The sequence below is a fragment of the Balaenoptera physalus genome (genome assembly GCF_965194825.1).
Source record: "Balaenoptera physalus genome assembly, chromosome: 1".
Lineage (NCBI taxonomy): Eukaryota > Metazoa > Chordata > Mammalia > Artiodactyla > Balaenopteridae > Balaenoptera > Balaenoptera physalus.
In genome coordinates, this window is record NC_138882.1 from 79,071,854 (window position 1) to 79,095,710 (window position 23,857).

General features: G+C 40.6%; 1 protein-coding gene and 1 long non-coding RNA gene across 5 annotated transcripts in view; one reads left to right on the top strand and one right to left on the bottom strand.

Annotated features, from left to right (window-relative positions):
• SLAMF6 (SLAM family member 6) overlaps window positions 1-21,347 on the top strand; it is a 39,185-nt gene extending 17,838 nt beyond the window's left edge. For 2 of the 4 annotated variants that reach the window (XM_082476404.1, XM_082476407.1), the window contains exons 2-8: window positions 4,006-4,329; window positions 9,320-9,583; window positions 10,054-10,170; window positions 10,516-10,554; window positions 11,600-11,679; window positions 14,187-14,261; window positions 14,611-21,347. In XM_082476404.1, coding sequence (XP_082332530.1) covers window positions 4,006-4,329; window positions 9,320-9,583; window positions 10,054-10,170; window positions 10,516-10,554; window positions 11,600-11,679; window positions 14,187-14,261; window positions 14,611-14,664 — 953 coding nt within the window. In that variant the 3' untranslated portion in view covers window positions 14,665-21,347. The other 2 variants (XM_082476406.1, XM_082476405.1) reach the window with 2 other exon arrangements.
• LOC309639868 overlaps window positions 1-23,857 on the bottom strand; it is a 423,467-nt gene that overhangs the window by 377,228 nt on the left and 22,382 nt on the right. The gene's annotated exons all lie outside the window — the stretch shown is intronic.

Below are 23,857 nucleotides of genomic sequence, written 5' to 3' on the forward strand. Positions count from 1 at the left end.
GATCTAAGCATGCAGGCTTCAGTAGTTGTGGCACATGGGTTTCAGTAGTTGTGGCTCACGGGCTCCAGAGCGCAGGCTCAGTAGTTGTGGTGCACGGGTCTAATTGCTCCAAGGCATGTGGGATCCTCCCAGACCAGGGATCGAACCCATGTCCCCTGCATTGGCAGGCAGACTCCTATCCACCGTGCCACTAGGGAAGACCCCTGCTTTCTTTATTCCTTTTCATTTCTCAAAAATACTCCATGTTTCTTAATACATTCAAAAAAAATCATTCAGATAATCATTCAAGACACTTTACATTCTAATCTCAACCTACTTAGTATTCCAAGTTCCCTGGGCCAGATTCTGGGGGCATAAAGAGCTGACTGATACATTACTCATGTTTCCAGAGTGAGTGAAACATGTAAACAAACATACCCCAAATTTCTGCTGACTGAACATCCACACCAGAGGATGGACCTCAGCACCACCCCCATGCTCCAAGTGGCTCCCAGTGACTTATAAGGGATGCTTCCCATAGGCCCCCAAAGCAGCCTTCTGTTAAGGTCATGAGGCATCCTCCCAATTCTTAGTCTCTTCTGGTTCTAGTCCCCCAAATCTGCTGCCCGCTGAACCACTTACAGAAGACCTCAATGCTCTGCAGAGGACATGGATATTCATGCCAAGGATGCTGACCCAGGACATTCCCAAAGCATCAGTGCTGATTCCAGGCAGATTAGAGAAAAAGGCCTTCTTGTGCCTTCTGGGCCACACCACATCATCTGGGCCCCAAAGCAGCTCTCCTTCAGTCCAAAGTCTTTAAGAGGAGCCTTTGAGCTTTTTCAGTAACTTCTTACCTTCACCTTCCTTAAGCACTGTGGCTCTTCTTTTTTTTCTTAGACTTACAGGGAATTCTTCTACCAACCCCTTCTCCTCCTTCTATAACTTCTCCTCTTCTCCCACCACAAACTCCTTTCTCTTCTCCTGTACCAATGCAAACCCCACAAATATAAGCAAAGGCAAACAGATATTTGAACTTATCCTTGAAGGATAAATAGGAGCTCACCAGATGGGAAAATGTGAGCAAGGTATTTCAGGCAAAGGGAACAACAGAGCAAAGAAAGAGCTGGGCATTCTTGAAATAATCAAGCAATGGAGAACTTCTTGTTTTTATTCAAAACCATACTACAATGTTATCTTCTCTGCGAAGTGTTCCCTGACAACCCCCAACCCTTTCTGCCCCATCATTTTCACTATTTGTGCTCCTATAGAGCATTTATCTCTATCAATTCAACATTTATTGAGCTCAAAATTGTGCTAAATGCTAGGAATACAGAGATAATAAGAATAATCCCTACCCTCAAGATTACGAAAAATAGAGGAAAAGAACATTTTAATTATATCTAAGAGAAAGAAACACTTGATATTGAGTGTGCAGGGTGCAATTAGTGGTATGAGGGCAATGCAGAAGCAAACCCTATCCTAGGTCAACGCCTAACTCACCACACCATAGCTACATGTTTACCTGTCAGACTCCTCTACCACACGGTGAGTCCAGAGGACGGATAATGTCTTATTCATTTCTATATTCAGTCTTCAGTCCAGAAACTGGTACATAAAAGGAATCTAATAAATGTGGTCTGAATGCCATGATTTCTAAGGCTTTTACTCACTGAATTGGCATAGAGCTGAGCAAATAGTACAATGAATGGCCTGTTAAATAAATGAATGATTTCAATCTATAAAAACAAAGGAAACTTAAAGGTCTGTGCTAGAGAAGGAAGAACATCTCCTGGAGAGTCCTTGGGCCACAGGGTATGCCGAGACCCCTTACAAAGAGAAACTTGTCCTAAACATCCTGGGCAGAGAACCTCCAAAACAAGGGATGGAGCTGTGCTCATTCACTCAGCAATATTCATTGGGTGCCTACTATGTGCCAAGCACTGTTCAAGAATGTCCATCACTGTGAACAAGACAGAAAAAATCCTTGCTTTCATGGAGCTTACATTCTTATAGAAGGGAAAAAGAACAAAAAAACAAATATGCAAATTGCAAAGTATGGTAGAAAGTAAGTATTACAGAGAAAAACAAATTCAAAGGCAGTGAGTACACAGGAGTGAGGGCTTGTGGTGAGGAAAGTGTGGTCACAGAAGGCCTCCTTGAGAGGGAATGTTTGCATTAAAGACCTTATGGAGACAAAAGAGTGAGCCATGTGGACACCTGGGGGAAGAGCATTCTAGGCAGAGGGAATTACAAGTGTACAACTCTGGCCTGTTCAAGGAATAACCAGGCCAGTATAGTGTGAGCAAAGGGAACAAGGGGGAGAGTTATAGGAAATTAGGCTAAAAAGAGAAAAATGACCAGATCATTCTGGCCCTCATAGGCCATTGTAATTGCTTTGTTTTGTTTTTTCTTGTTGTTTTAACCTCTTTTACTGAAATATAGCATACAAAGAGAAAATTACAAATCCTAAGTGTCAGCTCAATGAATGATCATAAAATGAATAAATCTGTGTATCCAGACACAGGTTAAGAAATGGCACATTACCAGCAGCCCAGAAAACCCCCTCTATGCTAACTCCTACATGTTATCCTTCCCTCCTCCTCAAAGGTAACCCTATCTTGACTTCTAAAAGAATAGATTTGTTTTGCCTGTTTTTTAACTTTAAATAAATGTAAGCATGCCACTGTATTCTATTTGTATTTATATTTTCTTTTTTCACTCAAGATTTTGCTTGTGATATTCACCCATGTGATTCCAAGAGGGAAGAAGGGTCAAATGACAAACATCGGCATGTTAAAGTGCTGATAGGAAAGATGTAGTAAAGAGGGGGAATTGATGGCAGTGTTCATGTGACGGGCATGCATATGACAATTTGAGAAAAAGAGAGGAAATATGAGGTCACCCAGGAGCTGAGTGCAAAGATCCCAAGAGACATTTCCTCCCCTACTCAGATCCTCTCCTGAGAATTAAGAAGTCTTGAAAAGGTTGAGGTTGTGGTAATGGTTATTCATTGATTCACTCAAATATTTCCAGATCCTACTTTGTATCAGGCACAGTGCTGAGATATAAAGATAATTAAGGCATGGTCAGCTGGACAAACAAGTAAACAGAGAGCTAAAAATGGTATGATAAATGCTAGGAATTTGGCAAAGGATGGTAAAGAAACATCTTCTTTAAGAATGATTGTGACTATTTCACGTTTTTTGCTTGAATATTAATGGCTCTGAGATAGGCTCATGAGAGTATAGTCATTATATGTTACTTTGAAGTTATATGTATTACTATTATGCTTATCAGTTTTTATCTCCTCAACTACTAGACAATAATCTTTTGGGAGAAGAAAAGATATCTTCTGGTATCATGGAAAGAGCACAAAGTAGTTAGAGTCAAAGGAGTTGGGTCTGAATCTTGACTCTGTTATTCCTTAGCTAGGTAACCCTGGGAAAATTAGGTAACCACTCTGTGCCTCAGATCCTTGTCTATAAATGGAGATGGTAATATTCATCCTCACAGAATTGTTGTCAGTGTCCAATGAAATAATGTGTAAGAACTGTAAATTCCTATTATTAGTCCTCTAAATCTCACAAACCTACTATACTGAACACAGTAGGTATTTAATAAATGTCGAGCTTTGATTATATTTCATCAGCAAAGACTTGTGGGTTTTGAAGTCTGTGCCAGAGAGTTGATATAGTTGTCCCTCTCTATCTCATGCCCAGATAACTCAGAGGCTGGGGTCAGATAGTGTGGCCATGACCCAGGAGTGACCAGCTAGTGTGGGAGGTTAGACTGACCAGGATCATCTGGACCAACTACTCATTAAACAAGAGTGCCAGACATTTTGCTGGGGTGGAGCCTCTGTGATTGCCCATTTCAACACTCCTCTTAACCCTTTCCTTTTTCATCATATTTCTGGGCTTCAGTATCAGAGAGCTCTAACTGACTGGAAGAGTATGGAGAAAGGGTGTGGGGAGCAGGGGGAGGGCAGGGAGAATTATAGCAGTTTCCTTTCTGTGTTCACAGGGAACACAGTTTCACAAACCAGCTCAACCCCATTGATTGTGAACGGGGTTGTGGGGGAGTCTGTAACACTTACCCTGAAGTCTCCTGTGGAAGAGAAGATCATGTCCATCACCTGGCTTCATGATGGAAAATCTATCATCTTCATAGAGCCAAATGAAGCACTAAACAGGGTGACTGACCCAAAGCGGAAAAATCGATTGAAGGTCACCAAGTCCTACTCCTTGCAGCTCAGCAACCTGACGATGGCAGACACAGGAACTTACAGCGCCCAGATAACCACACTGACCTCTTCACTTTTCACCAGTTATGATCTGAGGATCTTCAGTGAGTCAAATCATGGGGTTTAATTGTGTATGGACTGAAAAATAGTACATATTTCAATTCTATGTGACTGCAAGTGTGCACTATAGCTTAGTGGTAAAAAGCATGGCATTTGGAGCTAGACTGAGGTCCAGCAACAAAACAATTCAATGGCATTGCACAGCAGTTAGTGACAGAGCTAAGATTAGAACCTAAATCTTGTGACTCCTAGACCCTGTACTAGGCTCCATTACACTTGTTGAGACAAGTTTCTTCTGTCACTATTTAGGTGACCAAGCACAACTTCTTCTGCAACAACCACACTCCTGAGGCTGAATGCCAATGCCAATGCCGTCTCAGGGCCTTTTGGAGTACCTCTCCTTCAAAGGCACATACACAGAGAGATGTGTAACCTACAACAACATGTTTTACAATTGTGTAAAGGAATTTTAAGATATAAATTATATAGGTTTTTTTTTTAAAAAAAACACTGGTCAATTGTTCTGTATGTACTAGGCTAGGGATGGCAAAGATTTGATCTTATGGGCCAATATCACTTAATTGGGAGTAACTTCCTAGGATTCAGTGTTAAGAAAGATATCAGAGTCATGTTGTTTATTCACTGAGTCAACAATATTTGTTAACCAGGGATAATATACAAGACACTGTTTTAGACCCTTGAAATACATCAGTGAACAAAACAAAGATCCCTGCCCTCATGGAACTGACATTCTGGGTAGGGAATATGGGAGCAATAATAAACAGTACACATAATATATAAACAAATGACACAGTAAGCTGCGAGTGCTATGGAGAAAGAGAGATTAGAACAGAATAAGGAGCATCAGAAATGCCAGAGAGCAGTGGTCAATTTTAAATGGAGTGGTCATAATAGGCCTCTTTGAGAAGATGACATTAGAGCCAAGACATGTTGGAGGTAAAGAGTGAGCCATGCAGATATCTGGATGAAGAGCCATCCCGCACAAGCACTCCCTGTGTCTGGCAGCTCAAGGAATATAAAGAAGGTCAAACATCAAGGAGCAGAGTAAGAGAGAACAATAGGAAATGAGGTCAGTAAGGAAGTAGGGGGCCATATCTTCTAAGGCTATGAGAGCCATCCCAAGGACTTTGGCTTCTATTTTGGGGGAATAGACAACTATTGGAGGATTTTGCAGAAAAGTAATATAATTTAACTTACTTATTTAAAGGATCTCTTTGGACAAGGGTGGAAGCCACTGAACCAATTAGGAAGCCATTGCAACTATCTAAGCAAGAGGTAATACTGGCTTGGACCAGAGTGGGAGCAGTCGAGGTAGTGAGAAGTGGTTGGATTCTGGATATATTTTAGAGGTAAAGCCACCAGGATTTTGTGATGTGGGAGTATGAGAGGAAAAGATGAGTCAGGGATGACTCCAGGGCTTTTGGCTTGGATGACTGGAAGGATGCAGTTGTTGTCAACTAAGATGGGGAAAGTTGCAGATTGAGAAGGTTTTGGAGAGAAAAACAGGAGTCTTTTTGAGCATGTTGAGTTGGAGATACACATTATAACCAGGTGGAAATGTCAAGTCAATAGTTATACATTCATCAAGTGAAGAAAGATATCAAGATAGGTTTTTGAGGTCAGCAACAGACATTGGCTGAAGGAGATGTAATATTCATGCCAAATATTTGCCATTTCTGTGCTACATGCTATCTCATTTAATCCTCATAATTACCCAAGAAGTAAGTATTATTGCCCAGTTTTTTTTTAAACATCTTTATTGAAGTAAAATTGCTTTACAATGGTGTGTTAGTTTCTGCTTTATAACAAAGTGAATCAGTTATACATATACATATGTTCCCATATCTCTTCCCTCTTGCATCTCCCTCCCACCCTCCCTATCCCACCCCTCTAGGTGGTCACAAAGCACCGAGCTGATCTCCCTGTGCTATGCAGCTGCTTCCCACTAGCTATCTATTTTACATTTGGTAGTGTATATATGTCCATGACACTCTCTCACCCTGTCACATCTCACCCCTCCCCCTCCCCATATCCTCAAGTCCATTCTCTAGTAGGTCTGTGCCTTTATTCCCATCTTGCCACTAGGTTCTTCATGACTTTTTTTTTTCCTTAGATTCCATATATATGTGTTAGCATACTGTATTTGTTTTTCTCTTTCTGACTTACTTCACTCTGTATGACAGACTCTAACTCCATCCACCTCATTACAAATACCTCCATTTCATTTCTTTTTATGGCTGAGTAATATTTCATTGTATATATATGTGCCACATCTTCTTTATCCATTCATCTCTTGATGGACACTTAGGTTGCTTCCATGTCCTGGCTATTGTAAATAGAGCTGCAAGGAACATTTTGGTACATGACTCTTTTTGAATTATGGTTTTCTCAGGGTATATGCCCAGTAGTGGGATTGCTGGGTCGTATGGTAGTTCTATTTTTAGTTTTTTAAGGAACCTCCATACTGTTCTCCATAGTGGCTGTATCAATTTACATTCCCACCAACAGTGCAAGAGTGTTCCCTTTTCTCCACACCCTCTCCAGCATTTATTGTTTGTAGATTTTTTGATGATGGCCATTCTGACCGGTGTGAGGTGATAACTCATTGTAGTTTTGATTTGCATTTCTCTAATGATTAATGATGTTGAGCATTCTTTCACGTGTCTGTTGGCAATCTGTATATCTTCTTTGGAGAAATGTCTATTTAGGTCTTCTGCCCATTTTTGGATTGGGTTGTTTGTTTTTTTGTTATTGAGCTGCATGAGCTGCTTGTAAATTTTGGAGATTAATCCTTTGTCAGTTGCTTCATTTGCAAATATTTTCTCCCATTCTGAGGGTTGTCTTTTGGTCTTGTTTATGGTTTCCTTTGCTGTGCAAAAGCTTTTAAGTTTCATTAGGTCCCATTTGTTTATTTTTGTTTTTATTTCCATTTCTCTAGGAGCTGGGTCAAAAAGGATCTTGCTGTGATTTATGTCATAGAGTGTTCTGCCTATGTTTTCCTCTAAGAGTTTGATAGTGTCTGGCCTTACACTTAGGTCTTTAATCCATTTTGAGTTTATTTTTGTGTATGGTGTCAGGGAGTGTTGTAATTTCATACTTTTACATGTACCTGTCCAATTTTCCCAGCACCACTTATTGAAGAGGCTGTCTTTTCTCCACTGTATATTCTTGCCTCTTTTATCAAAGATAAGGTGACTATATGTGTGTGGGTTTATCTCTGGGCTTTCTATCCTGTTCCATTGATCTATATTTCTGTTTTTGTACCAGTACCAAACTGTCTTGATTACTGTAGCTTTGTAATATAGTCTGAAGTCAGGGAGCCTGATTCCTCCAGCTCCATTTTTCGTTCTCAAGATTGCTTTGGCTATTCAGGGTCTTTTGTGTTTCCATACAAATTGTGAAATTTTTTGTTCTAGTTCTGTGAAAAATGCCAGTGGTAGTTTGATAGGGATTGCATTGACTCTGTAGATTGCTTTGGGTAGTAGAGTCATTTTCACAATGTTGATTCTTCCAATCCAAGAACATGGTATATCTCTCCATCTATTTGTATCATCTTTAATTTCTTTCATCAGTGTCCTATAATTTTCTGCATACAGGTCTTTTGTCTCCTTAGGTAGGTTAATTCCTAGATATTTTATTCTTTTTGTTGCAATGGTAAACCGGAGTGTTTTCTTAATTTCACTTTCAGATTTTTCATCATTAGTATATAGGAATGCAAGAGATTTCTGTGTATTAATTTTGTATCCTGCTACTTTACCAAATTCATTGATCAGCTCTAGTAGTTTTCTGGTAGCATCTTTAGGATTCTCTATGTATAGTATCATGTCATCTGCAAACAGTGACAGCTTTACTTCTTCTTTTCCAATTTGGATTCCTTTGATTTCTTTTTCTTCTCTGATTGCTGTGGCTAACACTTCCAAAACTATGTTGAATAATAGTGGTGAGAGTGGTATTGCCCAGTTTTATAGATGAGGAAACTTAGGCATGAAGAGACTAAAATTTGTCCATGTAGCCAGTAAATGACAAAGCCATGATTCTAACCTAGGTCTTCCTAACTCCAAATCCAACACTCTTGCCATGACATGAAAATTCTGTTATAGCAAGGTATTGTTCCACCACTCCTACTCAGCTAGGCTTAAAGCATTACTTAATCTCTTCTAATCAGACAGTTGGAGTCATTCTGTTTCTATTGGGTCACCTTTATTTCAACCCTTGGGCAGAGTCTAGGTCAGACGGCTTTTCTGTACTGCTTTCATGTTCCCATTGACTCACAGCCACTGACACCTTACTAGGTAATATTTTCTGGTCTCTGCTCTCAGATATTTCTGCAACATATGTAGTCTCAAATATATTGCACTTCTTTCTTCCCCAGAATTTCATGCTTGCTCTCTGTTTCTTCACTTCTTCCTTTCTTAATTCTTTAGTTCTCAACATTTCCCTTTCTGACTTGGTGACACTCTACATCAAGGTCTCTTTGTCATCATTTGAGCCAGCATCAGCTCCAGTGAGAACCAATATTCCCACAGATTTGTGGGAAATACAGTTCTCCGAGAGTGTTAAGCTTTTATCTTCCATCCCATCTAGGGAATTCTTACAATGGAGAAGTGTGCCTGGTCTTCTGGTTTCTGACCTGGTTAAGGTAGGGCTGGCCCTTAGCTTAGTCTCCAAATTATCTTTACATGAGGGGCAGTGAACAAGGGCTAGAAGGACCCCCAGGAATAAACTGGAGCTCCAAAAGTTAAAGTGATCAGCTCAAAATCACCCGACTAGTTGGCGACAACCCCAGTCTTTCCCTTCCCTCTCTCCCACTGCCTATTCTGTCTCATACTGATGTCCCTTATAATTTGGTCACCCCAGACCTTGATATCATCAACTAGGCAGTACATGCAGAGTTATTTACAGAGTACACAGCAGTGCCAGGTGGAATACAGAAACATCGAGGTGAGAGATATTTTTCACAGAGGGCTGAGCCAAGCCATTTGTCCTTAATACAGGCCTCTTCTCTGCACACAGGACGACTGAGGAACTTACAAGTTGTCCCTCACACCAAATGGTCTAAAAATAGGACCTGTGAGATCCACCTGACCTGCTCTGTGGAGAATCCAAATGATAACATCTTATTCAGGTGGCAGGTCTCAGGAAACACACTTCAAAGTGAAGCAAACCTCACTATCTCCTGGGACCCCAAGAGTTTCGATGAAGAGACCTACACCTGCATAGCTGAGAATCCTGTCAGCAATTCATCCTCCTCTGTCTCTGTCCAGAGTCTTTGCAAAAGTAAGTCTGTCTCAGGTCTCTCTGAGAGCTTTGAGTGGCTGTGGGGTGTGGGGTGTCTCTCGTGCTCTTTATGATTCCTAAAACAGCGGCCCAGTAGGAGACAGCCAAGTGACACTGGGAAGGGACAGACATCCCCAGGGGCTCCATGCCTCTCACTCCCCCAGAGGTCTCTCCTTTCTCCCTCCCCCTCCACCAACCCTTTCTCCAGCCCACTCAGAGCCCAAGAGCAAAGTCCTTGGGAAGTCAGGATTGCTTCCTCCCACTGGCTCTACCAGGCTCCACCATGCCCTGTCTGCCTAAATGGACTCCCACTCCCAGAAAGCCTGCTCAGACCCCCAGAGCCTCTGGGTATAGATGAACCCACCCAACCCCCAAAGATGGTCTAGAAGAGATGCAGTAGAGGCTCTAAAAAACCACTCTGGGCCTCACTCAATGTGTCTCAAGTGCAACTTCTTTTTTTTTCTTTTTAGGTGTTACTAATGAAAAAAATGAACACCTGGATACCATGTGGATTGTAGTGGCAGTTCCTTCAATATGTATAGTCGTAGTCATCATCGTGTCGTTATTTGTTTGCAGGAAAAAAATAGGTTTCCTTTCTTCCTACTTACTGTCTCTTCTCCAAGGTTCCAGAGACTTAGCGTTTGGGACCTCCACAAGACTCTGTCTTGTAGAAGATAGATAAAGGGAGGGAGGATGAAAACCCTGGCTCAGCTGGTCCACTGGGACAACACCTGGGTTGTGAATACACATGTGCTAATCTCCTAGAAAAGTGTCTTACTGGAAAATGCAGGACCCAGTCTCAGGGCCTGCCTGCCCTTCCCTTTCGGGTCCCCTTCCACCACACTCTCTAGAGAGACACCTCTAGGGGTAGGGGGTGGAAGGCTTCTCTCACTATAGTCACAGATTTCAATTTCCCTGATTTTATTTTTCAGGTTTCTTTCAATTCTCTACTCAGCAAACCCAGTGTCCTGGTAAGCGTCCAGACTCTTAACTCCCAATCATAAAACAGATGGGAAGAACCAAGTGGAAAAGGAAAGGGGGGCGGTCAGATAATGAGAGAGGAGGGAGTCAGAATGTCATTATTCAGATGGGCCAGATGGTGCAAGGGGTAAGACCTGGAACTGTGCAAGTTTGTCCCCTGTGCGACTTACAGGGTCCCTTACAAGAATGCAAACCGGTCACTCATGCAATTTCTTGGGGTAGGATTAGGGTCATTCCCCACTCTGCCAATGGAGAGATTAAGCACCAGTGAAAGGACTCATGACTTGTCCATTATCAACAGGAGGTGCAAGGTAAAGACAGAATTACAGCATCAAATGCCCAAAGACAAATTGCCTGATCCCATCACTCTCTTCAGCCGGGGTTTGGGCATTGAGTGGACACAGTCAAAAAAGAAAGTATGATATAGACACAGAAACACAGGCTCTGGACTCAGATTGGCATTGAGTCTCATTTCATGGGTGAGAGATACATGATTTCATGCGTGGAGGACCCGACATGAGGTTTGGAGTCAGAAGGCATGCATTCAAATTCTTGTCTGATCACTTCCTGTGTGAGTTTGCACCAAGTCTGTAAAACTTTCTGAGCCTCCAGTTCCTCATCTCTAGTATAATCAAACCCACTCTAAGGAGCTCTGAAAAGTTTAATAGTATTATATATGTGAAATAATCTGGCTCCATTATGCTCACCAGTGAGGTTCTCTAGCTCCTGTGTAGGCAGTGCTATTTGGTCCCAGAAGCTTCCCTTCCTGTGAAGCCAGAGGGAGACTCTGAGGCTTTAGGATAGCTCAAGACCATGTGCCCCTGAGGAGATGAGGTCAGAAATAGATCACATGGCTGAGAATGTTCTGGTTCAACCCAGAACTCCAAAGACTGTCAAAAATGAATGAACCCTAAGGAAGGGCCATGCTTTGAACAACTGCCTCTCTGGGGTCAGAGAATGGCCTGGGGTAGACAAGGTCCTGGGAGAGCAAACCAGAGTCCTTCAGCTACTGACTGTGCCTTCCTGTGTTAACAGCAGAGACTGTGAGGAACTTAGAGTATGCTTCCTTCTCTCCAGGGAACACTGTGTATGCTCAGGTCACCCATTCAAACAGGGTGAGTACTTTCAGGTTTATACTCCTTCATGGTCATTACTCTTACCATCATTATATATGACCTTGTCACCAAACTTTTCTAAATCCAAATGACATACACCATTAAGGAGAGGCAAAGGCAGCGACAAGAACTGCAGAGTTATGTGCAGGACCTTTCTAGACCTCACTGCTCATACCTCAGTAGAATGTTGACTCATACCCTGCTTTACATTGCTTAATCTAACTGCTTAATGCATCAGTAAGTCTTGTCCCTTCAGCTTAATTACAAGCTGCCTGGAAGTGAAAATTATGTCTCCCTCTCTCTTCTCCTACGTCTTAGCATGATGCTCAGTAAATACTTGCTGGATGGATCAGAGTTCATTTAAGTTTGAGAGCCCCCAGAAGACACGGTTCTGTATCAGGGGGCTTCTCATCCTGGATGTAGGGGAAATAGGGGAGCTCAGAAGAGTCTCTAAAGAGGGAAAGAGGGGCAAGAATTTGCAATCCCTCAACAGTAGAGGACACTAAAGGCATGAGCAGTCCTCAATCGTCCCCTGTCCTCTAGCAACATAACAGGATGGCCTTGGTCAGGCATCAGGAAATCCTCGCCATGCATCAGTAATTCCCCATCAACCCCAAAATAAAGCACCTGCAGGTGGTACATTTCTAAATAACACTAAACATCCTGGGAGGCCATTTTCCATGTCTTCTGAAAAATAAGCCAAGAGAGCCAGCATTCTTCAGTAGATGGAAACAATGGTCTGGCTAGAAATCTTGGATTCCACAAGCAAGTCTCCCTTCACAAAGCCCCTCACAGATGTTTGCAAAGTAGACTCTGAAGCTAGCAAACAATAAGAAGTGCTCTCATTTCAGATATTTCAATTGCCTTTCCAATTTCCTCTTGAAGACAAGATGAATTACTCTCAACAAAACAAGAAACTCTCCGGCAAGTTTGTTAACTTTTTCTTAGCAAAACATGGTACTTTGAAGAGTTTCAGAGGTTTTGATAACACCCCAAATATACCTTAATTAATTTAAAATGCCAAAAACTATGAGCATGGGGGACTTCTGTTACTGCCGGACTTTTTATTCCAAGCAGAGACATTCTTAAGACAAGATATTCCTGCTCTACCAGTTCCCCATGCTTGAGGAGAACCCCAATGACATGAAGACCAGGCAAATAGAATCACAGGGGCAAAATGAAGCAGGCAATAACTCCAGTTATAGGTAGTAAAGATCTGAGACACAAGATGTAATACAATAACCATCTGGTGTGTAGGTTAGTTCCTAAAAATGGAGGAAGGAGTGTAGAGTTGGATGCAGGACAAGAATGCTTTCTTTCCTTCACACCACCTGCCAACAAGGTCGCCCTTCTGTCTCTCTCTGGTTCTTGAGCCCACCGGTTTGCTGGAGTGTTGTGCTTCTGTTTGGGGCTCAGGAAAGGTGACTAATCCTTCACAGGTTTAAGAGCTAGTGGTGCTTTGTTTCCAGCTTCTCTTGCTAAACACTCCCTAGCCTTCCTCCTGAAGAACTTTGACATCATCCCTCTTTTGTCACACTGCCTTTCCCAAGAATATACAGTAAGTCCTTTACATACGAATGAGTTCCGTTCCGAGAGCGTGCTCGTAAGTCCAATTTGTTCTTAAGTCCAACAAAGGTAGCCTAGATACCCAACTAACACAATCAGCTATATAGTACTGTACTGTAATAAGTTTATAATACTTTTCACACAAATAATACATAAAAAACAAACAAAAAATAAAGAAAACATTTTTAATCTTACAGTACAGTACCTTGAAAAGTACAGTAATATGGTACAAGAGCTGGCATACAGGGGCTGGCATCGAGTGAACAGGCAAGAAGAGTTATTGACTGGCAGAGGAAGAGGACATGGGAGATGGCAGAGCTGAAGGATCTCCTGCAATAGGAGGTGGAGGGCAAGCTGCAATTTCACCCATGCCTGACGTTGATGGCACAGGTTCTGGTTCCTTGCTGCATTCAATTTCATCTATTCTCTTGAAAAAATGATCCTGTGATGTCTGGGTAGTAGCTTTTTTTTTTTTCTCACCATAGATGACACAGTAGCACTGGATCGCATTCTGAACGGCTGCTGCAACCTTCATGTACTGTTCTATATTTGGGTCCTGTGCCTCAAAAACTAACAGTGCCTCCTCAAATAAAGAAAATCCCCTTGCCATTTCCTGTATCATGAATCTCTTCAGTTCTTCAATTACTTCTTCTTCCTCTTGTCTCTCTTCGAGCCTCCAATTCTATCAGGTCTTCATTAGTAAGCTACACAAAGTAAATACACAAAAGCTTGTGTACTTACTTTGTTGTCAAGTACACAACCACTTGACATGACAATGTACACCAGACACATGAACTAACTTACGTGATTGGACATGCAAACACATGTTCACATCTTTGAAATATCACAACTTGAAGTCTCATAGGTAGGGGACTTACTGTATCTGTGCATGAGTACATTTCTCTTTATGTGAGCCAAATTGGTATGATTGTGTTTTACAGGAAATGGAAATCCCAAAACCTGTGAAAAACAATGACTCCACCACAATTTACTCTGAAGTTCAACAGTCCAGAGAGGTAAGCCTATGATTGACACCTCTTTTTACATTCTTACCTCTCTTCTCAGACCTATGACTTTGCAAATATAGTAAAAGTAAAGGGGCCATTTTACAGATGCACAAATACCAGCAGGATACAGAAAGTCTCAGGACAGCTCCAAAACATATCCAAGAAGCTATTTTGTATTAGGATCACCACACATAACTGAGTTTTTAACCTACTTGTTTTTTAAATTTAATCCTGCTTATGCTGTCAATATCCTTTTCTGCCTGTTAGTGCTCTCCAAACCACCTCTATATCCATGAGGAGTGGCCTGATGCTCTAGTCCCTATTGACCTACTTTATTTTTCTCTTTTTTCCATTACAGAAAGCCCATCTATTCCAGGACAACTGCCCTTCACAATGTCATGTAAGTTGCTGAAAGTCTTCAAAGGAATTCAGAAACGACACATCTTCTCCTAATCCTATGAGAGAGAACAGAGCTTGGTTTCTGGCTGACAACAGAATTTGAATATCTAGGATTATCAGACTTGAATCTGCTTACCTAGGTCAAACATTTAAGGAATAACATCATCTCCAGCATATGACCCAAATAACAATTTCTAATCAGCTCCAAGTGAAAACATACATCAGATACCATGCTTGAAAAAATCCTCAACAAAATACTAGCAATCTGAATCTAACAATACATTAAAAGGATCATACACCATGATCAATATTAGTTGATCAATTTCAATATCTGCAAATCAATCAGTGTGATACACCACATCAACAAATTGAAGAATAAAAACCATATGATAAGGGGGTGGAGTCAAGATGGCGTACTAGGAGGATGCGGAATTCACGTCTTCTCACAGCTAGGGCACCTACTGGGCACTGGTAGGGGACCATGAACATCTAAGGGGACAGGAGGAACCCCCAGCAACCAGGTAGGGTGTGGGGGGAGTGAAGGGGTAGAAGAAGTGGAGGTCAGAGGGGACTGGCGCCCCTGAGGGGTGGCTGGAGGAGGGGAAGGGATCCCACGCTTGAAGGGGGAAATTGGGGAACCACTGGGAGGGCAGAGGATCAACAGGGAGCGTGGCCAGGTTTCTCCTTCCCACTTGGGCCCCCAGAAACCTGCTGAGATCCTGGGCCTGATCCTCTGCCCACCTAGGGACCCTCCAGCCACACGGGTCTGAGGGAGAGGGAAGGAGGGAAGGGGGAGCAAAAGTAAAGACCAGACCTCCAGGACCGGCACCCCTGAGGGTTGGCTGGTGGAAGGGAGGAGTTCCTACACCTAGCGGGACCCACCCATGGTTAGGGGTCCAGTGGCTACAGGGGAGACCCTGGAGGTGACAGTGGGGGAGGGGTGCAAAAGAATGGAAGGGAATGTGGCCAGTGCTTTCCCTGTCCACTTAGGCACTGGAGAGCCTGTTGGGTTCTCTGGTCTAATCCTCTGCCCTTGGAGTCTCCCTCCTGCCCCGCAGAGCCCAAGCCCTGTTCCTACACCCCCACCCAGGGCTCTACCTCTACACTCAGAGACCCCTCTGAGACCCCCTCCAATGCACTGGGCCTAAACACTATCCACACACCCTCACTCAGGGCCCTATCTCCAAACTCCGGAACTCCACACTCCAGAGGCCCTCCTTTCTACGTGTTGCCTCTTCCCTTCCACGCAGGTCCTAAGCAGAGGCCCTGCCCCACGCTTGAACATCGCCCAGCCTAGGCCCCGCCCCCAGGACCTTTGCCAGCTATGTGGGTCCTGAGCCTAGGCCCCAGCTCACACGCAAACGTCATGCCCATACCTGCCTAGATCCCACCCCACCCTAAACCCCACCCCTGCCTAAGTTCCACCACCACCTAAACTCCACCCCCATAGACAAGGCTGTTTTTTTTTCTTTTTTCCTCTTTTAGATTGGTGTTCTGTTTTACCTTGTTGATTCATTGTTGTTGATTTTTATATTTTCATTTTTCCTAATAAATCTTTTATTTTTCTAATTTTATTTTATTCTTTATACTTTGTTATTGTTCTCTCCTTTTGGCTTGTTGCCCTCCACCACGCTTTTTTTTTTTTTTCTTTTTTTCTTTTTTCTGTTGTGGTTTTATTTTACCTTGTTGCAATTGTTTCAATTAAACTTTTATTTTTTCCTAATATATATTTTATCTTTCTAATTTTATTTTGGTTTTTAATCTTTGATATTGTACTGCTCCTTTTTATCTTTCTTTCTTTCTTTCTTTCTTTTTTTTTTTTTTTTTTTTAACCGTGTCATGAAGCTTACGGGATCTTGGTTCCAAGGCCAGAGGTCAGGCCTGTGCTCCTGTGGTGGGAGTTCCAAGACCAAATAGCTGGACTAACAGAGAATGTCAAATCCCAGGGAATATCAATAGGAGTGAGAACTTCTGGAGGTTCTTATCTCAGCACCAAGATCCGGCTCTATCCAACTGCCTGTAAAATCCAGTGCTGGACATCTCAGGCCATACAACCAGTAAGACAGGAACACAGCACCACCCTCCAAAAACAAAAGAAACAACAAAAAATTATGTTACAGATGAAGGAGCAAGGTAAAAAGCTATAAGACCACATAAATGAAGATGAAATAGACAACCTACCTGAAAAAGAACTCAGAGTAATGATAGTAAACATAATCCAAAATCTCAGACACAGAATGGAGAAAATACAAGAAATATTTAACAAGGATCTAGAAGCAAACAAACAGTGATGAACAACACAATTACTAACATTAAAAATACTCTAGAAGGAATGAATAGCAGAATAACTGAGGCATAAGAATGGATGAGTGACCTGGAAGATAAAATGGTGGAATTAACTGCCAGGAAGCAAAATAAAGAAAAAAGAATGAAAAGAATTGAGGACAGTCTCAGAGAGCACTGGGACAACATTAAATGCACCAACATTCGAATTATAGGGGTCCCAGAAAAAGAAGACAAAAAGAAAGGGTCTGAGAAAATATTTGAAGAGATTATAGTCAAAAACTTCCCCAAGATGGGAAGGGAAATAGTCAATCAAATCCATACAGCAGAGAGCACCATACAGGGTAAACCCAAAGGGAAACACACCAAGACACATATTAAGCAAACTATCAAAAATTAAATACAAAGAAAAAATATTAAAAACAGGAAGAGAAAAGCAAAAAATAACATACACGGGAATTCCTGTAAGGTTAACAGCTGATTTTTCAGCAGAAATTCTTCAAGCCAGAAGGGAGGGGTAGGACATATTTAAAGTGATGAAAGGGAAAAACCTACAACCAAGATTACTCTACCCAGCAAGGATCTCATTCACATTCAATGGAGAAAATAAAACCTTTACAGATAAGCAAAAGTTAAGAGAATTCAGCACCACCAAACCAGCTTTACAACAAATGCTAAAGGAACTTCTCTAGGCAGGAAACACAAGAGAAGGAAAAGACCTACAAAAACAAACCCAAAACTATTAAGAAAATGGTAATAGGAACATACATATCAATAATTACTTTAAATGTAAATGGATTAAATGCTCCAACAGACATAGACTGGATGAAGGGATACAAAAACAAGACCCATACATATGTTGTCTACAAGAGACCCACTTCAGACCTAGGGACAACTACAGACTGAAAGTGAGGGGACGAAAAAGACATTGCAAGCAAATGGAAATCAAAAGAAAGCTGGAGTAGCAATTCTCATCGCAGACAAAATAGAATATTACAAGAGACAAAGAAGGACACTATATAATGATCAAGGGATCAATCCAAGAAGAAGATATAACAATTGTAAATATTTATGCACTCAACATAGGAGCACCTCAATACATAAGGCAAATGCTAACAGCCATAAAAGGGGAAATCGACAGTACAACAATCATAGTAGGGGACTTTAACACCCCACTTTCACCAATGGACAAATAAAACAAAATGAAAATAAATAAGGAAACAAAAGCTTTAAATGACACATTAAACAAGATGGACTTAACTGATATTTATAGGACATTCCATCCAAAAACAACACAATATATTTTCTTCTCAAGTGCTCATGGAACATTCTCCAGGATAGACCATATCTTGGGTCACATATCAAGCCTTGGTAAATTTAAGAAAATTGATATCGTATCATGTATCTTTTTCAACCACAGTGCTATGAGAAGATATCAATTACAGGGAAAAAACTGTAAAAAATACAAACACATGTAGGCTAAACAAAACACTACTAAATAACCAAGAGATTATTGGAGAAATCAAAATGGAAATCGAAAAATACCTAGAAACAAATGACAATGACTACACGACCACCCAAAACCTATGGGATGTAGCAAAAGCAGTTCTACCAGGGAAGTTTATAGCAATACAAGCCTACCTCAAGAAACAAGAAACATCTCAAATAAACAACCTAACCTTACACCAAAAGCAATTAGAGAAAGAAGAACAAGAACAAACAAACAAAAAAACCCAAAATTAGCAGAAGGAAAGAAATCATAAAGATCAGATCAGAAATAAATGAAAAAGAAATGAAGGAAACAGTAGCAAAGATCAATAAAACTAAAAGCTGGTTCTTTGAGAAGATAAACAAAATTGATAAACCATTAACCAGACTCATCAGAAGACAAAGGAGAAGACTCAAATCAACAGAATTTGAAATGAAAAGGAGAAGTAACAACAAACACTGCAGAAACACAAAGCATCATGAGAGATTACTACAAGCAACTATATGTCAATAAAATGGACAACCTGGAAGAAATGGACAAATTCTTAGACATGCACAACCTTCCGAGGCTGAACCATGAAGAAATAGAAAATATGAACAGACCAATCACAAGCACTGAAATTGAAACTGTGATTAAAAATCTTCCAACAAACAAAAGCCCAGGACCAGATGGCTTCACAGACGAATTCTATCAAACATTTAGAGAAGAGCTAACACCTATCCTTCTCAAACTCTTCCAAAATATAGCAGAAGGAGGAACACTGCTGAACTCATTCTACAAGGCCACCATCACCCTGATACCAAAACCAAACAAATATGTCACAAAAAAGGAAAACTACTGGCCAATATCTCTGATAAACATAGCTGCAAAAATTCTCAATGAAATACTAGCAAACAGAATCCAACAGCACATTAGAAGGATCATACACCATGATCAAGTGGGGTTTATCCCAGGGATGCAAGGATTCTTCAGTATATGCGAATCAATTAATGTGATACACCATATTAACAAATTGAAGGATAAAAACCATATGATAATCTCAGTAGATGCAGAAAAAGCTTTTAACAAAATTCAACACCCATTTATGATAAAAAACCCTCCAGAAAGTAGACATAGAGGGAAACTACCTCAACATAATAAAGGCCATATATGACAAACCCACAGCCAACATCTTTCTCAATGGTGAAAAACTGAAACCATTTCCACTAAGATCAGGAACAAGACAAGGTTGCCCACTCTCACCACTATTATTCAACATAGTTTTGGAAGTTTTAGCCACAGCAATCAGAAAAGAAAAAGAAATCAAAGGAATCCAAATCGGAAATGAAGAAGTAAAGCTGTCACTGTTTGCAGATGACATGATACTATACATAGAGAATCCTAAATATGTTACCAGAAAATTACTAGAGCTAATCAATTAATTTGGTAGAGTAGCAGGGTAAGAATTAATGCACAGAAATCTCTTGCATTCCTATACACTAATGATGAAAAATCTGAAAGAGAAATAAAGGAAACACTCCCATTTACCATTGCAGCAAAAAGAATAAAATACCTAGGAATAAAGCTACTTAAGGAGACAAAAGACCTGTATGCAGAAAACTATAAGACACTGATGAAAGAAATTAAAGATGATACAAACAGATGGAGAGATATACCATGTTCTTGGATTGGAAGAATCAATACTCTGAAAATGACTATACTACCTAAAGCAATCTATAGACTCAATGCAATCCCTATCAAACTACCAATGGCATTTTTCACAAAACTACTACAAAAAATTGCACAATTTGTATGGAAACACGAGAGATCCCGAATAGCAAAAGCAATCTTGAGAAAGAAAAATGGAGCTGGAGGAATCAGGCCCCCGGATTTCAGACTACAAAGCTGCAGTAATCAAGACAATATGGTACTGGCACAAAAACAGAAATATAGATCAATGGAACAGGAAAGAAAGCCCAGAGATAAACCCACGCACATATGGTCACCTTGTTTTTGATAAAGGAGGCAAGAATGTACAATGGAGAAAAGACAGCCTCTTTAATAAGTGGTGCTAGGAAAACTGGACAGCTACATGAAAAAGAATGAAATTAGAACACTCCCTAACACCATACACAAAAATAAACTCAAAATGGATTAAAGACCTAAATGTAAGGCCAGACACTATCAAACTCTTAGGGGAAAACATAGGCAGAACACTCTATGAAATAAATCACAGCAAGATCCTTTTGACCCTCCTCCTATAGAAATGGAAATAAAAACAAAAATAAACAAATGGGACCTAATGAAACTTAAAAGCTTTTGCACAGCAAAGGAAACCACAAAAATGATGAAAAGACAACCTTCACAATGGGAGAAAATATTTGCAAATGAAGCAAGTGACAAAGGATTAATCTCCAAAATATACAAGCAGCTCATGCAGCTCAATATTGAAAAAACAAACAACCCAATCTAAAAATGGGCAGAAGACCTAAATAGACATTCCTCCAAAGAAGATATACAGATTGCCAACAAACATATCAAAGGATGCTCAACATCATTAATCATTAGAGAAATGCAAATCAAATCTACAGTGAGGTATAACCTCACAGCAGTCAGAATGGCCATCATCAAAAAATCTACAAACAGTAAATGCTGGAGAGGGTGTGGAGAAAAGGGAACCCTCTTGCACTGTTGGTAGAAATGTAAACTGATATAGCCACTATGGAGACCAGTATGGAGGTTCCTTAAAAAACTAAAAATAGAACTACCATATGACCCAGCAATCCCACTACTGGGCATATACCCTGAGAAAATCATAATTCAAAAAGAGTCATGTATATGGAAAGCTAATTCACTTTGTTATAAAGCAGAAATTAACACACCATTGTAAAGCAATTATACTCCAATAAAGATGTTTAAAAAAAATAAAATAAAATAAACAAAAAGAGTCACGTACCACAATGTTCACTGCGGCACTATTTACAATAGCCAGGACATGGAAGTAACCTAAGTGTGCATCGACAGATGAATGGTTAAAGAAGATGTGGCACATATACACAATGGAATATTGCTCAGCAGTAAAAAGAAATGAAATTGAGTTATTTGTAGTGAGGTGGATGGACCTAGAGTCTGTCATACAGAGTGAAATAAGTCAGAAAGAGAAAAACAAATACCATATGCTAACACATATATAGGGAATCTAAAAAAAAAAAATCATGAAAAAAGAACCTAGGGGCAGGACAGGAATAAAGATGCAGACATAGAGTATGGACTTGAGGACACGTGGAGTGGGAAGGGTAAGCTGGGACGAAGTGAGAGAGTAGCATGCACTTATATATACTACCAAATGTAAAATAGATAGCTAGTAGGAAGCATCCTCATAGCACAGGGAGATCAGCTCCATGCTTTGTGACCACCTAGAGGGGTGGGATATGGAGGGTGGGAGGGAGATGCAAGAGGGAGGAGATATGGGGATGTATGTATATGTATAGCTGATTCATTTTGTTATACAGCAGAAACTAACACTCCATTTTAAAGCAATTATACTCCAATAAAGATGTTAAAAAAGAGAAAACATTCCACATATAAGTAAAAAAAAAAATGAAATTAGATTATTCTTTAACACCATACACAAAAATAAACTCCAAATGGATTAAAGACCTAAATATAAGACCAGGTACTATAAAACTCATAGCGGAAAACATAGGTAGAACCCTCTTTGACATAAATTGCAGCAATATTTTTTTCGATCTGTCTCCCAGGGTAATGGAAATAAAAACAAAAATAAACAAATGGGACCTAATTAAACTCAAAAGCTTTTGCACATCAAAGGGAACCATAAGCAAAATGAAGACAACCCACACAATGGGAGAAAATATTTTCAAACAATGTGACAAACGAGATTAGTCTCCAAAATTTACAAACAGCTCATGCAGCTCGATATCAAAAAAACACAACCCAATCCAAAAATGGGCAGAAGACCTAAATAGACATTTCTCCAAAGAAGACATACAGATGGCCAACAGGCACATGAAAAGATGCTCAACATCGTTAATTATTAGAGAAATGCAAATCGAAAATACAGTGAGATGTCCCCTCACACCAGTCAGAATGGCCATCATCAAAAAATCCACAAATGGGCTTCCCTGGTGGCACAGTCATTAAGAATCCGCCTGCCAATGCAGGAGGTAAGGGTTCCAACCCTGGTCCAGGAAGATCCCACATGCCACGGAGCAACTAAGCCCGTGAGCCACAACTACTGAAGCCCATGCACCTAGAGCCCATGATCCTCAACAAGAGAAGCCACAGCAATAAGCCCACGCACCACAATGAAGAGTAGCCCCCACTTGCCGCAACTAGAGAAAAGCCCGCATGCAGCAACGAAGACCCAATGCAGACAAAAATAAATAAAATTAAATAAATAAATAAATAATTTTTAAAAAATAAAAATAAAAAATAAAGTCTGTAAAAAAATATCCACAAACAATAAATACTGGAGATGGTGTGGAGAAAAGGGAACCCTCCTGCACTGTTGGTGGGAATGTAAATTGATACAGCCACTATGGAGAACAGTAAGGAGGTTCCTTTAAAAACTAAAAATAGGGACTGCCCTGGTGGCACAGTGGTAAACAATCTGCCTGCCGATACAGGGGACACGGGTTCGAGCCCTGGTCTTTGAAGATCCCACATGTCACGGAGCAACTACTGAGCCTGTGCACCACAACTACTGAGCCTGTGCTCTAGAGCCCACAAGTCACAACTACTGAGCCTGCCTGCCACAACTACTGACGCCCATGCTGCCAGAGCCTGTGCTCCACAATGAAGAGTAACCCCTGCTCTCTGCAACTAGAGAAAGCCTGTGCACAGCAATGAAGACACAATGCAGCCAAAAATAATCAATCAATCAATCAATCAATGTAAATAAATTTAAAAGATAAAAATACAACAACAACTAAAAATAGAGCTACCATGTGATCCAACAATCCCACTCCTGGGCATATATCTGGAGAAAAACATGGTCTGAAAGGATACATGCACCGCAATGTTCATTGCAGCACTGTTTTCAATAACCAAGACATGGAAGCAATGTAAATGTCCATCAGCAGATGAATGGATAAAGATGTGGTACATATATACAATGGAATATTACTCAGCCACTAAAAAGAATGAGATATGCCATTTGCAGCAACATGGATGGACCTGGAAATTATCATACTAAGTGAAGAAAGTCAGAGAGAGAAAGACAAATATCATATGAACTTGTTTATATGCGGAATCTAAAAAAATGATACAAAGGAACTTATTTACAAAGCAGAAACAGATTCACAGTCTTAGAGAATGAACTTATGGTTACCAGTGGGGAAGGGTAAAAAAAAAATGTCTGGATATTGACTTTCTCTTTGGCAAATAGAGTTATGGTTGGCAGAGGGATTATAATTCAGAAGACAACCACTTC